Below are 13,932 nucleotides of genomic sequence, written 5' to 3'. Positions count from 1 at the left end.
ACTTAATTTCTCCTTCACTGTTAAAGCATTCTGTTGATGCTCCCAGTAGCTGCAAGAAAAGGTTTCAATTCCCTAGCATTGGCTGTATTCCTGTCAGATGTTGTTATCTTTGTGGTCAAGATTTGTTATAAATTGAATATTCTTGGCCCTAATTTCTAAGGGATTTTTATTTTGAAGTCAAGAATTGTTTTATTGGTATCAGGAGCTGGAGGATATGGTAGTGTGATGATGTCAGTATCGCCTTCTCCTGCTCACAGATCGTGACTTTTATGATTTTGGTTTTTCTTTTTGAACATCTAGCACCTGGAGCCATGATAAAACCTAATAATCGTATTTTAAAAGAAATGAAAAAGAGAAAGGATAAGGAAAACCAAGTTTCTCGCAGAAATGCACCTGAAGACTGTTGCTTACAATATCAGTGACAACAAAAATAACGCATTGTTGGATACCTTTGTATTTAATACATTTTTGTTGTCATTATTTATGAGTTAATTGTATGAATTTTTGGTTGTCTGGGTCTTGGTTTCTAAAAACTGTGCTCAGTAGAACTGCAGTCTTTTCTTCAAAAGGAAAAAAAAGTTCCACTCTCGGATATTGGAAAAAAAGAACCCTGTCTCTTGTTTATTTGTTTATTTAGAAAGCACATACAGCAATGTGTGGGGAGGGGAAGAGAGATGCAAAACAGATGAACATACAAATCCATCCCAAAAGAAATAGTGAGACACTTCCCATATGATTAGTAGTACATCAGTCTATGTGAGAATTTAAACTGTTGTACCTCTAGATTAAAAAAAGAAACCACAGAGAATTTCTGAAGAACAAGGTAAATGTCTATATTTCAGAAATCCCACCACAATCAACTTGTAGGCAGCAATGTTTTCGTTTTGTTTTTTGTTCCTGATATTTTCTCAAAGGGGTCTCTCTTGCTTATGCTATGGTTTCTTTCCTCAGTGTCCGCCTCTGGTGACAAGTAAGGATACTTGTGAATGAAGATTTCCCCTTAGTTCTCGACCTTTTCTTTAACTTCTTCTGATGCTTGAGTGAAATTCCAAGCTCCTCCATTATCGCATTGAAAGAAAGACACTGGTGGAAGACGGGAAAGCATATTAAACAATTCTCATTGAAGGCAGAGTTCGACCATACCCTTTGCACAAACGGTGGCTTTTAGAAGCAAGGACTTGAGCTCTTACTGGCGGGCTCGGAAAGCTTCTCTGCTGAGTTCTGCCAGCTTTGAATAAGCCCCTAAGTTATAATAGGTGAGTCTGTATAAAGCATGGGTTTTGCCTAACTTGACTTCCACTGAATTTAATTTAACTTTGGCTTAACTAAAGCTGATTATGCTTGTTTCTGAAATTCTACACAGATGCATTTGTGATGTTTTGGTGGCTTCGTATCATAAAACTTACCCTTTTTCAGTAGGTAAATTTCCTCCTGACCTTAAAAGAAAAAAGATCTTATTTTTTTTAAACCACGTGTACCTTAGCCACAAAAAAAAATAGGGTAAGCTGGGGAAAACAAAGAACATAATTTTTGGATTTTTCTTTGTGGTTTAGTTATTTTTGCCTTACGAAATTAACAGAAATTTCTAAAATATAGCACAGTCCTCAACCTCCTTCTTTCTTTGGAAAGAATCTTTTTCAAATGTTGTGTATTGAAGAAAGGAGAAAATTACCACAAGAATAAGATAGATGAATAGTTTAGAAAGAAAACAGAAGTCTTTTTCCTTCCCACTATCACAACATTAACAAAGACATTTTGGGTAAGTGGAAACATCCTTTAAAATCTACAGCTGGAATAATTACATGTAACACAAAAAAAAAATCACAAAGAGGCTTTAAGTGGGAGTATCTAACAATGCAAAAAAATTGTTCTGTGCAAATATATATATATAAAAATAGATTAATTATATATAAAATGAAGTGATGGTATCAGTGTGAAACAAAGCTTTAACCACCTTACCTTCATCAAGCTGAATAAATCCTTCCTAACAAACCCTTTCTAGAGCTGCAGAACTGACCAGCTTTAAAACAACTGGTTAAAACCTCAGTTATTGCAAATGACAGCAACAACACACAGACATGGTTCTCTGTATCGAATACAAATACCCCTCTAGAGTGATGCCAATGCAAAGTGAGCAATGTTCCGTTCTTAACCAGTAATAATCCAATAGTGACTTCAAGTTATACAGGGCTAAAAAAAATTAAAAACAGATATATTATTTGAAAAGGAGAAAACCTAAGCTTTCCTGTTAGAAAGGAATCCTGGAGAAGTGAGTCCCACATATCGTGCTTCTTTCTTTCTGGTATAAACCCTTCTTATAATGTGTGTAACCCTGATTCTGCAAACGACCTTAAGACATCAGTGCACCAGCATGTGTGTGTATTTTAAATGTGTATGATCTTGCATATGTCATATGTCCATTTGTGGGATGGGCTGCACACAGACTAAGATCTCGTAGTCTGTTAAGTCTATAGTTTAATACGCTCTTTCCTTGAGATGCTTAACTTTTGTTCATCTAAAATTCTTAAGTATACATAAATTAAACTACTATTAATTCATACCAGGCCCAAAATGTAATAGACGTAGGCCAGGGCAGTGTACTGATTTTTTTTTCAAATTACTGTCTGGTAATAACCATGCATTGCTGGTGCAATTATAATTTAAATATTTACCTTGACAATGCAATATAGGAATTCCATCACTACTGGAGTTAGAGTCAAAGGTGTCTGCTGCATCCCCATGCTGTCTGGAAGCAGTGGGTGAAGCAGGCAGCATCCTAACATAGATGCTATTTTTATATTGCTTCAGGCTTTTTTAGAGAGCAGCACCACTTGTTTCCAAACTAATAAAACTGTATGCTCTAAGTGGCTGACTTAGCACAGATAATTTGTCTCTACTATCTTAGTTTTAACTGAGCTTTCAAAATCTAGATTACAAAGTGATTCCAGAACTCCACGGCAAATGAGGAAAGGATCATAATAACCATTTGTAGGATTGATCAGGTTTATTTTTATTGTCTTTCCCTGTTGTTCTTACTAACCTATGTGTTATGTGTGTATTTAATAAAAGCCATCAGGCTCTGCGATGTGCATACAAGGATGATTTCTGCAGATGAAATAGTACATTTTATTGCCTTGTTAATAGGCTTGTATTTTAATTTTCCAAATGGATCTGTATTATTTGGGCTATGCAATTATCATAATACTTTTCAATTTCATATCAACAAAATAGTCCCATGAAGATAATTTTACATCTGCAGATAGATATTTAAAACATATTGCTGACATTGAGTGTGTGAGGTTTTTAATATCGGACTACATGATTTGTGAAGCGCTCACTGTTTTCGCTTCCAACTCTGTTTTGGATTTTAAAGTAAATAATATCAGAAAGACTCCAAGCTATTCTTAGGAGTGGCTTTGATGTTTAGTTCTTGTCTAAGAATTAAACTTTTGCCATTATTGTTCATCAATAGCAGTTACATCTGAAACTGAGTATAAAAACATCACTGTTCTTGTTGATGATCTTTTCTGTAAACTGATCACGTTTATCCACCCAATGAAGTACGGAAGTAGGCCATTCGAAACCTGAAAGGGCTCTGCTTTGTTGAGACTCTCCTATCCCAACCTGGCAGTGCAAGATCCCAATGGGTTGACTACCCACACGAGAGGTCGAAACACACACACTCAACACACATCGGAATGGGCTCAGCCATGCTACAGAGACAGTGGGTTGGGAGAGGGACAGGAAGAGGGTTTACAGTGATGTTTCCTGGGTCTTACACCTTGCAGCTCCTGCTCCTGGCTTTGTAAAAGCACAAAAGCAGTTTTACTTTCACAGTTACGTTACGCTTAATTTCAAAGGACTTAAAACACCATTGGCATGAGTTTTGTCAACCTGAAACAATGAATTAAACGTATATTTAAGACCGTGGACTGATACTTCAAAGGTATTTCAATGGTTATGGACATAACTACGACTCTGATCAATTTTACGCATATTCCTGTGTCTGAGATCCTATCACCTTTGAAAAAACTAGTTGGAGGTGGCAAAGAGCATCAAAAACCTGGGAGACACAGGACTGTCTCTGCCCTCTGCCTTCACACAGAGCTTCAGATGGTCTGAAAGAGCAATCTGAGATGATACTTTGAACTTTGAGGCATTTGGTTAATCATTCAGAAGGACATGAACTGTCTTTTGAGCCGCAGGAAGCATAGCTCAAAATCCTATTTATCTCCAAGCTTGTGAGTGCAATTAGGAAACTGAACAGATGTCTGAAAACCGAAATTGCCTTGAACTTTTCAAACAGTAGAAAACTGTGGTATAGAGAGAGTACAAACTCAGACAGAACACTGTAGGATTTACAGGAAAATCATGGACAAGGAACGCATTCAGTGGGGACTCCCAGGACAGCCCTCTGAACAGCACTATGTCTGCAGCACAATTGCAGTAGCCTTTAAAAAGGGGACGGTGACATTAAAATCCCATTTAAGAGGGTAATATACTGTTCTTTTGGTCTCATATTCGGATAGCCAGACTGAAAGGATTTCTTTAAAAAGCTATTTTTTTACATGCTGTAAAGTCCGCTTTTGAGGTCTCACCCAGAGAGCAGACTAGGCACAGAGCAATACATTTAACAACAGAGTAATAAGTTTAACATTTTGCTTTTAGTCACCTTAACTTTCTTATTCTAGCAGTGTCAAAATGCTGCAGGACATGGCATGTGAGGCTTAAAGGAAATGTCATCCTTTAAAAACAGAATAGATTTTGCTCTCCTTGTGATGTGAGAGTCTTTCTCTTCGCCCTTTGGTCATTCCAGTAGGCTATAAAAGCTTGGTCATGAAGCTCCCAAATCCTTCATTACACTCCCATACAGAAGACTGTGTTAAGCTTTAGGATAATTATAGATTCAGAATTTAAAAATAAAATAGAAACAAGACTGAAAAAAAATAATCTGTAGCCAGGATTTATCTACCTGCTTATGCTGCTGGGCTACCACTGGGGACAAGACTTTTCATTTGCATTTTATTAATGCCTTGCAGAAACAAACAAATAACACCACCTCACCACCCCACCCTCCAAACCCAGTGGGCTGTGTTGGAGAACCAAGAACTATGAAAACCAAAGGACGTGGGACAGGTTTTATTCTGGAAGACCTGACCAGCTCAGACACAGAGGAGAAAGTGCAGAAGTCAAGATTTTTCTTCTGCAATGTCCTCATCACAGTGAAGGACCTGTAGCTGAGACACTGACATATGTCTTCTGCTGAAAGGAAAGTGATTTGTGCCTAGTGTACCAAAGGAAAAATATCCAAAATAGTTTCTCCTAGTGAGTAAACTGCTGTTGCAGCACATTAAGAATCTGTTTGAGTATTCTGTCACTGATGGCTAATTGCATGAGGAGATCACTAAATTAAGTCTTTTAAACTGTCAGAGTCTACTGAAGAGTGGTTGTCAAAACAGTATGACAATAATCCATGGATTATTTTAACTCTTCCTCAGTTACATAAACTGTTCCTCAGTTTCTTGTTTACAAGAAAAAAAATCAGTAAAGCTACTTGCTGGTCTCCCAAACCATCTAAACATAAAAGAGACTGCTCCGTGAAGGCATAGATGGCCACAGTCATGTTCGTAGGTGGGATTATGGCCTGAAAATGGATGGGCTTAAGATGATGTTTGTTGAAACAAGGGGGGAATTTGCAGACTTAACAACTTCAGAAAAAGTTCTATTTTGCAAGAACCTCACCGAGATAGGGGATTTCTTCCATCTCCCCCTTCTCCCCCTCATGTGTTTCCAAAGAGCTAAAGATGTGAAGCTTCAAGGCTTTGATCCAAGAGAGATGGCACAAGCACAGGATACTGTGGCAGCACTTTGAGGAAATACCAATCTAGTTGCAGAAAGTGTTAGTGTCGTGCTTGGTCTAGTTCCGCAATGCAGGCATGCTGTAAACCCACTCTCCTCCTGGCTCTCTGAAATGGGGGATCATATTGCCTTTGTTCCTCTCATTCTTCTCTTGTCTCGTCCTTTTTCCCTCTTTCCCCCTGCATCTTTGCCTAATTGGTTTGCAGACTGTTTGATGAGTGCAGGAGCTGCCACTAAATAAAGGTAGGCACACTGACCCCAGCCAAATAAACCTGGCAATGGCATGGGACTAGCTTATTCACAGCCCCTTTGCTTCCAATGGTAGGTGGCTTCTGTCTGTCAAATCATATGCCATTTTATGCAAACGCTAATTAATTTGAATATTTTGGGAGTTCTGAGTAAGATGCAGCAACAGCAAACCAAAAATTAATATAAAATGACCTAAGAGTATGCTTATAGCTTTTTTTCCCCCCAGATGGCTCTGGCTATGCTTTACTCATACCACAGCACTAGAACTGATGGAGTCTGTTGTGGCCCATCCATCACAGGCAGAGTTGTTGGCTCTGTGCTGATTGCACAACAAGGTCCCTGCGCTGACACACATCTGAGAAAGGATACTCAGTTTGGTTATTGGGTCCTGGATGCAGCTGCAAGTTAAGAAGATGCAATGGTGACCACCTGTATTTGTGAACAGGGTATTTTTTTGTGGCCAAATTCGAAAGTATAGCGGTCATAGAAGCTTAGAGTGCTGATAAGCAGAAAATCTTTGAATGCTTCAACACTTCTTCTTGAAGCTTGTTATGTCCGTGCAGGAGTCGTCCTAGGTGCTACAGGTTTCATGGCAGATACTACAGGCTGTGCCTTCTTTGAGCCTCACTGTTAGTCTGAAGGCACCTGCATTTTCCTGGAGCCATGGCAAACCTTGCAAAAACTGCCTTTAAAAGTATAGATTTGTTAGCACTGGGGTGGTATGCCAGCTTTTCACTGCCTCAGCTGCTGGCGTAGCTGTTAAGAAGCAAGTAAGGCTTTTTAATAGCTCTTTCTGTAGCTAGGTATGAAACTCCGTTAAGGAAGGGAGGAGCTGCTTTGTAATTCCCACAGGCAAGCAGAAGTCTGTGAGGTTGTCTGTGGGCATAGCTAGACACAGTGGAACGATGACTGTTATTAACAATGTGACTGTTTCCTTGAGAGATGTGAAAATTATTGCCAAAAAGGTGACTGAAGATTTCTGGATTCTGCAGTCATCTAAAAAGTGATTAGAAAACTGGTCAGAGCTGCAACCTGGAGGATTTCTTGTGTAGAGCAATGATGGAGATAAACACAGTAGGAATTTTCTTTCAGTGGAGAGAAGCTGAATTTAATTAGTTTTACATCTCTTCCCCTAGGAAACTGCAAACAAAAGTGCCTTCTTAAATCGGGGATACAGAAGATCCAATTCAGGTCTTTGTGGTAAGAAGGTTGATTTTATGAAGAATCAAAGATGTCAAGGCCCTATTCAAATGAGGTAAAATGCCATTTTGAGCAAGACAATTTCTTGCAGTGTCTGGAGTGGAGCATAAACACTCATGGATGAGCACTGGCAGAGAAGAATTGGTATAGCCTAGCTATGACCAGTACATCTTAGTCACAAAAAATATTTAAGTATGTTGCCAGCATAAATGATGCTGAGAAAAATAGTAACATGCATAGAAGGAAAACACAGGTCACTGTATTCTCTGGATTTTCTCAGGAGCCAGGTATGACAAAAACAATCCAAGAGGAGAGCAGAGCTTCCCCGCAGAACTTCGTCCATTGAATGTGAAGGCATCCACTCAAACAAGTTTTCTAATTGCAGTAAAGTCCAGAAATTGCCCCTCAATAAAACAGATCATTAACCTATTTGATGAGGAGGAACTGCAGTGGGTAGGAAAATGTAAAGTAGGTGTGAGGGGTGGGAAATAAATTGGTGAAACTGGTGGTAAGCTGGGATATAATGAAATACAGATTAAAGGTAAGAAGTTTTGAAAATGTGGTTTGCCATGGTTCATGACAACCTATGAGATGGCTTTTCTATACATTTTCTGTATCTCAGATTGTTGTCATATGTTTTCAGTGGCAACAACAGATCCAGTCCATTGTCTTCTGCTCTGTCAGTCCCCAGACTAGCTGAGGACTAGAGGAAATCAAACTGTTATCCTTCCAGGGTTTAAAAAGCATCCAGTACCAATCTCTTACACAAAAGTTTCCTTGTGTGTTTCAATATGCAAAGCAATGCCAAGGCTTTACTATTTGATATAAATTGATATCCTGATTTTGCCATAAAGGATTTTTCTATGTTACAAAGCCTTAAAATAGTAAACATCATGAACTCAAGCCAAGTCAATGGAGTTGTTCTGTGAAAGGCATGTACTGGGGGTGCCTGAGGGCTCTTTTGCTGAACATGTTCTTAAATGTTAATGGTTACATGGCATAAAATTTAACTGATATATATGATTTTGTGCTATGATAGTTACTTGGAGGCTTTGGCTAATGAATTTTAAATGGATGAATTAAAATTCATTAAATATTGACACTGGGAATAAGATATGTCAGCTAAAAATCTCTGGCTGCTTATAATAGGGGTTCAGAAAGTTGATGGAGCCCTGCAGGTTATTTTCTGAGGTTTCTAAAGAACTGCCTGGCCCACTTGCTGAATGCTTCGGCAGGGACCAAGAAAGATATTTCTCCATGCTTCCAGTAATGAGACTGCCATTGGTTTACTCAGGTTTAGTAGGAGATGAAAAGGAGGTAAATAATTTTTCTTACCTGAAAAAGGTGAATTACCCATGAAATGACAAGATGACAATTGCACATAGAGACTGTGATAATTCTTAAAATCTACTACAGTGTATTGCACACACTCTTCGCTGTAGGTGTAATTATTTTCTGTGATATGCATTTAAACTGCCCAAATTTCCAGGACTTTGACAATTTGCTTTAGATAAGCTTATCTCCTGCTGAAGCAAGAGGCACTTTGAAGTCATCAGTTATGTGTTGGTGAGTACAACCTTTGCCATTATGTGCACTGTTTAAGTTTAATGCTTTCCATTGGACACACCTTTTTTCTTTCCTGACTATACAGTGTGAATTGAGGGCTGTGTTCGAATCCCTCGCTCCTCTCGGATTAACTTGCCACAGTCTAACTCCGTAGATAAGGTGGTGCCAGAGGTGGAGTTGGATGGATGGGTTTGTTTACACTGTAGTCCGTAAAAGAAACAAAAGGCCTTGCATGCAAGAAAAGAAAAATGGAGAAAGTAAATAAATGAAAGAAGTAAAATTAAAAACAAACATGAGAATGAGATTCAAAAGCTATTTAAATCAAAAGAGATTCTATTTATAGAAACAGAAAAGTCCGAGATTGTGTTTGACTCATGCTTTGGATTAGCTTAGTGATAATATAACTGTATAGCATTTCCCATCTAAGCTGCTTATTTCATCAGAATAAAAATAAAACCAACTGAGAGGAATTAGAAAGGAACCCTGGCATAGCTGGTATTCTGCTTTCTGTAAAATTACTTCTGGAAAACAAGTATGATGTTGCCACATTAACTTACCTACATATTTTAATTATTAAGAGACTGCCTAAGCAACACATTGCTGTGAAACAGTAGTACAATTTCAGAAATGGTATATGTATCTGTATATATGTATCCGTGAATACTACTTTGTTCACTCAACATATTGCTAAGTAAATTAACACTCCCTTGTGATGTAAATCTTTAGGTCCAATTTAACTATGACTTCAGGAATGCGTTGCCTTTCCCAGACTCCTGAAGAGTTTACAGGATATTCTGCACCATATTAGTATTTATACGAAACATTTTAATTAGCTGCAACTGTTCTGCAAAACGTATTTGAACGAAAGATCTCCTAAGACGTGAATGAAACAAAGATGTTCATCCATCCTTTATGCATTTTGTGCTAAAACTGTTATATAGGGTTAAAGTACTAATCAGAAATCTTCAATATGTGCAAAATACATTCATCCTTTATCTCTGACTTATTCCAAAACAGGGACCCTTTGATTAACATGGTCTGCAAAATAGCTCCACATGAGCTGTGTCTGCTGCTCATAGACAGTGCCATTGCCTTTATGAGGGCTTGCTTAGGCACGCGTAGAGATGTCTTCACGGTCAAGAGCTGCTCTCTCCTGCAGGATACTGTGAGGACCAAGTCCACTGACGTTGACATTAGGTCTCATGGACCCAAAATAACACCAAGTGCCATTTGGAAAATGAAGATGCATGTTAGGATTCAGCTCACTTCCTTCCAGCTGTCAGAACAGCAGGCGCGTAGCCTTAGCTTAAGGTGATCCCTTACCAGCAGCAAGGAGATACAAGTGATTTATCCTATCCAAAATCAGATGTTGTTGTCTTGAGGACCTCAGCCCTGGCTGCTTGTTTTTACTCAGGTGTCAATCCCTCTCATGTCCCAGCACCACTGCTGTATGCAGTGTAAACTGCACCTTTGAGACCGAGTTCAAAATGTTCTCCTCCCACTCCTCCCTGTTGCCTTCGTTAGAGTTATTTTTCTCAACAGTCATTTCTGGCATTTATGTCATCAGCCTTGCAGTATTACACCTTAGATGAAGAGGATGAATTGCCCATGGAAAAGCTCCTGCCTTTCCCATCTAAAAGTGCAAAGTGAGCTTAAACAACTCTGAAGTAGTAGCCTCATGTCTAGAAACTTGAAGTAAGGTGATATGAACCCACTTCTTGGTGATTGTGTCAGGGGCCACAAATCTTGCAGTGCAATGTGACCCTTGTCCCTGCTATAAGTCCTGTTGAAACGAAGGGGATCAGGGCAGCTATAGCAGTTAAGCCAAACAGTGCCACATAGGTGTCTAGGACATGGCCAGAACCAAACCGGCACCAGGGAAGGGAGCCAGAGCAAGAGGGTTGGCAGACAACTTCAAGAACAGACTCACAGTTGCTGCTCATGCCTTGTTTCTTTTACAGCAGCTGGTGGTTCAGTAAATGGGTGTTTACACTCTATTTTAATGATTGATTTTATCTCACAAACTGCTGTAATATGCAAGGCATGATTTATACACAGCATTTCATTTGGTTTCCCTCTGCCCTTTTAAATTGCTCATTAAGCTTCAGTGGTGCTATAACCAGAATTTCTTTGGCTCCATAATCTTACGTTACTGTGGCATCCATCACCTTTCAGTAGGTGTCTCTGCTTTGAAGTGCATGCTTCGGCACAGTGTGTAAACCCCTGGCTGTGAAAAAAATGCTTTCTAGAGCAAGAGAAAAAATGCACTCGGGGATTTGGAAGTACATTCCTGTTGTTACTCAAAGGGCTGATGCTAACGCCATATTAAAAAAAAAAAAAAAAAATCCATTTGTGTTTTATTCCTTTCCAATGTAATTTATACTTGAAGTCTTAAAGATAAAGCAGAAACTGTTTGAGAAATTAATTGCTCATGTTCTGCACTGCCATACTAAGCAGTACTAATTGGACTGTGGGTGAGGTACTTCCCTGTTCTTATTAATAAATTATTTGTCTTTAGTGCCAGAAACGCATGGTGAGAGTTCAGCAATACAAAATCTGCACTCCAGTAAAGAGACGTATAATGCAGTCACCTCCACATCCACAAACCTCAGCCTCCCAGAAACACAAGCAAGCTGGAAATGGATGACTCACCTGCTCAATATCACTGTTTTTCCTGGATTTATATATAAATTCACCAATGGCTACAAACACTGAAAGGACAAGCCCTGCAGCGAGCACTATGAAGATGCCCCCAATATTCTCCACCCCGAGAGCACTGGCTTCTTTGCTGTCCTCCTCGGGGCAGCCGTTGCCTCGCCACCACTTTTCCTTCATCATGTGCAGCTTTCCCTCCTCCTGGAGCTGGAGGATGGCGATGGTGATCTTGTCTCTATAAGGAGACCCTGTGAGGTAAGAGCAAGACCCATCAGTGATGGTTGCAGCAAAGTGAAGGCAGAGAGGGAGTAAGCTTCTGCTATCTGTAGAAAGAGTGCTTCATTATCACAAAATTGATTATTGGAGCTAGAAGGACTTCGTTTCTCTCGGGCTGAAAGGGGGAAGAGGACTATTTGTTGGTGTCTTCCCTGAGGACTAGAAAGTAGAAGGCTTCTTTGGTGCAGTTATTTGTTTGGGAATTCATGATAATTTCTAGGGTCTCATACTGAGGCTTATTTAAGTCTTGGCAGTGGGTTTTCTTGCTAAGTAATTCCTCCATATCATGTTTGAATATTGCTTTGAGCATCCTTTGAGACTTTCCACTTTGCATCTCTTCTATTTACTTCAACAGCTGTTTATTTTTCCTACTGCATGTGATATGAGCAGCTAAGAAAAGCCCACAGTCAACCAGATATGTTCTCTTCTCATTTATACCTGCGTAAGCCCACAACTCCACTTCAACTACCTTACAGCTCGTAAGAACACAAGGCAGCTGAGTTTTTTTTTTTACCCATGACTTGCAACGATATTGGCACTGCAAACTGAAAATAGCAACCATTTCATGCTTTTTATTTGCAGGCCAGCAGCTTGCTAAATGATGTGTCTTCAGGCTCAGAGGCATTAATGGGCCTGTACAGTATCTGGCAAATAGTGGGGTCATGTTGGGCGGTTCAATCTGTTTAGGCTTGCCTCTCACATTCTGCTCTGGCTCTCCATCTTCCAAAATCTCTGCCACCTGTAAGTCCCTGCAGCCAACTTGGGCTATTGCAGAAGCACAAGTCTGTAGCCCTAAAGGGGTACAAGGGAGTGGCTTGCCCCTCACGCTGCTTCCGGAGCAGCGCCTAGTTAAAGGAAATTGCTACCGATCATCTTTTCCCATGTTGCCAGAAGCTGAAGTTGTCAGAAGTAATAGCAGCAATCCTGTTATTAACTATAATAGACAAGTGGAAGTTGGTTTTGACATTGTGAAAGACACTTTTCTTTATGGGGCAAGGATTTTATGATAGCAAGCAGGAGAGGGTTACAAGAAAGGCTGTTTGGCTCTAAAGGCACATATGTGCCCCCTAATCCTGCCATGCTGGACTTCCTACAGTTGGAAGCGTTTAGTGTCTGGGCTGAAATACAGTGTCACCAGTCCTTTGTCCGTGTAGCTAACTACCATCCATCCTTTCCTCTCCTTTAGAACATTAATAACACTATTTTCTTAAGATTTATTTTCACCGAAAGTCACATTTTGCTGCTAATTAAAGCAGTTGCAATTCTGAAACCAATCAAGGTAAACAAACTTTTAAGGCAGAATATGTGCCAGAATTTCAGTGGTACACGTAGACATGGACACTCAAAAAAAATCTCACTAGGCACCACTTCTGTGTCTTTATGCATCTAAATAGCCTTGGAAATTTGGCCTCACAGCTTCAGTTTTCTTTCTTATATTGCCACGCAGGACATTATTAAAAATGATTGTACCATGAATACAAGTCCCCCTCTCTGCTTTCCTTTTCCTTTAGCCTGCAGCATTGTCTGAGGAGAATCAGTGTGAAAAACATTGCAGTTCTTCATTTATTACACTACCTCAGCTATTTTTCAGTGTATCTTACTGCCAGCGCTAAGACATGCTGTGACCACAGATGCCAATAAACATGTGTCTGATTATACAAAGTCCATCTGGGAAGCCAGCAATGAGCAGCCACTGCTTGAGGTAGCCAACTTTTTGAAAGGAAAATAGGCCTGCCATAAGAATAGATGATTTCTATGAATGCTATTAAAAAGCCAAATGTAAGCACAACAGAAAACAAAACGGAAACACCTTCAAAACTGGCTTTACTCAGAGAAGTGAATTGTTACCACTGAAAATAGCAGTGCCTTTCAGAAGAAAGAGCAGAATTGTTTCTACCTTAGGAGAGGTTTGTCACCCCGATAGCTGGAGTCTGCTAGATTGTAGGGGTCATCTATTTTCCCTTGTCTGGAAGGACAAAGCTGTTAGGTAAAGTGAAGGAACTTGAGTCACAATGCAGGATTTGTGGGGATGTTCATTCTTCGTTATGATGTTAAAGTTGCCAGCAGGATTATCATAATTCATGTTGAGGGTAACAGGTACACCTATATTTCTACATGTGCTTTTAA

General features: G+C 39.6%; 1 protein-coding gene across 2 annotated transcripts in view; it reads right to left on the bottom strand.

Annotated features, from left to right (window-relative positions):
• Positions 1-927: 927 nt before the first annotated feature.
• Positions 928-13,932, bottom strand: part of GRIK1 (glutamate ionotropic receptor kainate type subunit 1) — a 171,198-nt gene continuing 158,193 nt past the window's right edge. For both annotated transcript variants that reach the window (XM_086462335.1, XM_086462343.1), the window contains 2 exons: positions 11,527-11,777; positions 928-1,083 (listed from right to left, as the gene is read on the bottom strand). In XM_086462335.1, the coding sequence (XP_086318461.1) occupies positions 928-1,083; positions 11,527-11,777 (407 nt within the window). The remainder of the gene's footprint in view (positions 1,084-11,526; positions 11,778-13,932) is intronic.

This window comes from Leptosomus discolor, chromosome 1 (genome assembly GCF_034619465.1).
Source record: "Leptosomus discolor isolate bLepDis1 chromosome 1, bLepDis1.hap2, whole genome shotgun sequence".
Classification (NCBI taxonomy): Eukaryota; Metazoa; Chordata; class Aves; order Leptosomiformes; family Leptosomidae; genus Leptosomus; species Leptosomus discolor.
The sequence above is the reverse complement of the archived record's forward strand: the minus strand, read 5'-3'. Positions and strand labels throughout refer to the sequence as shown.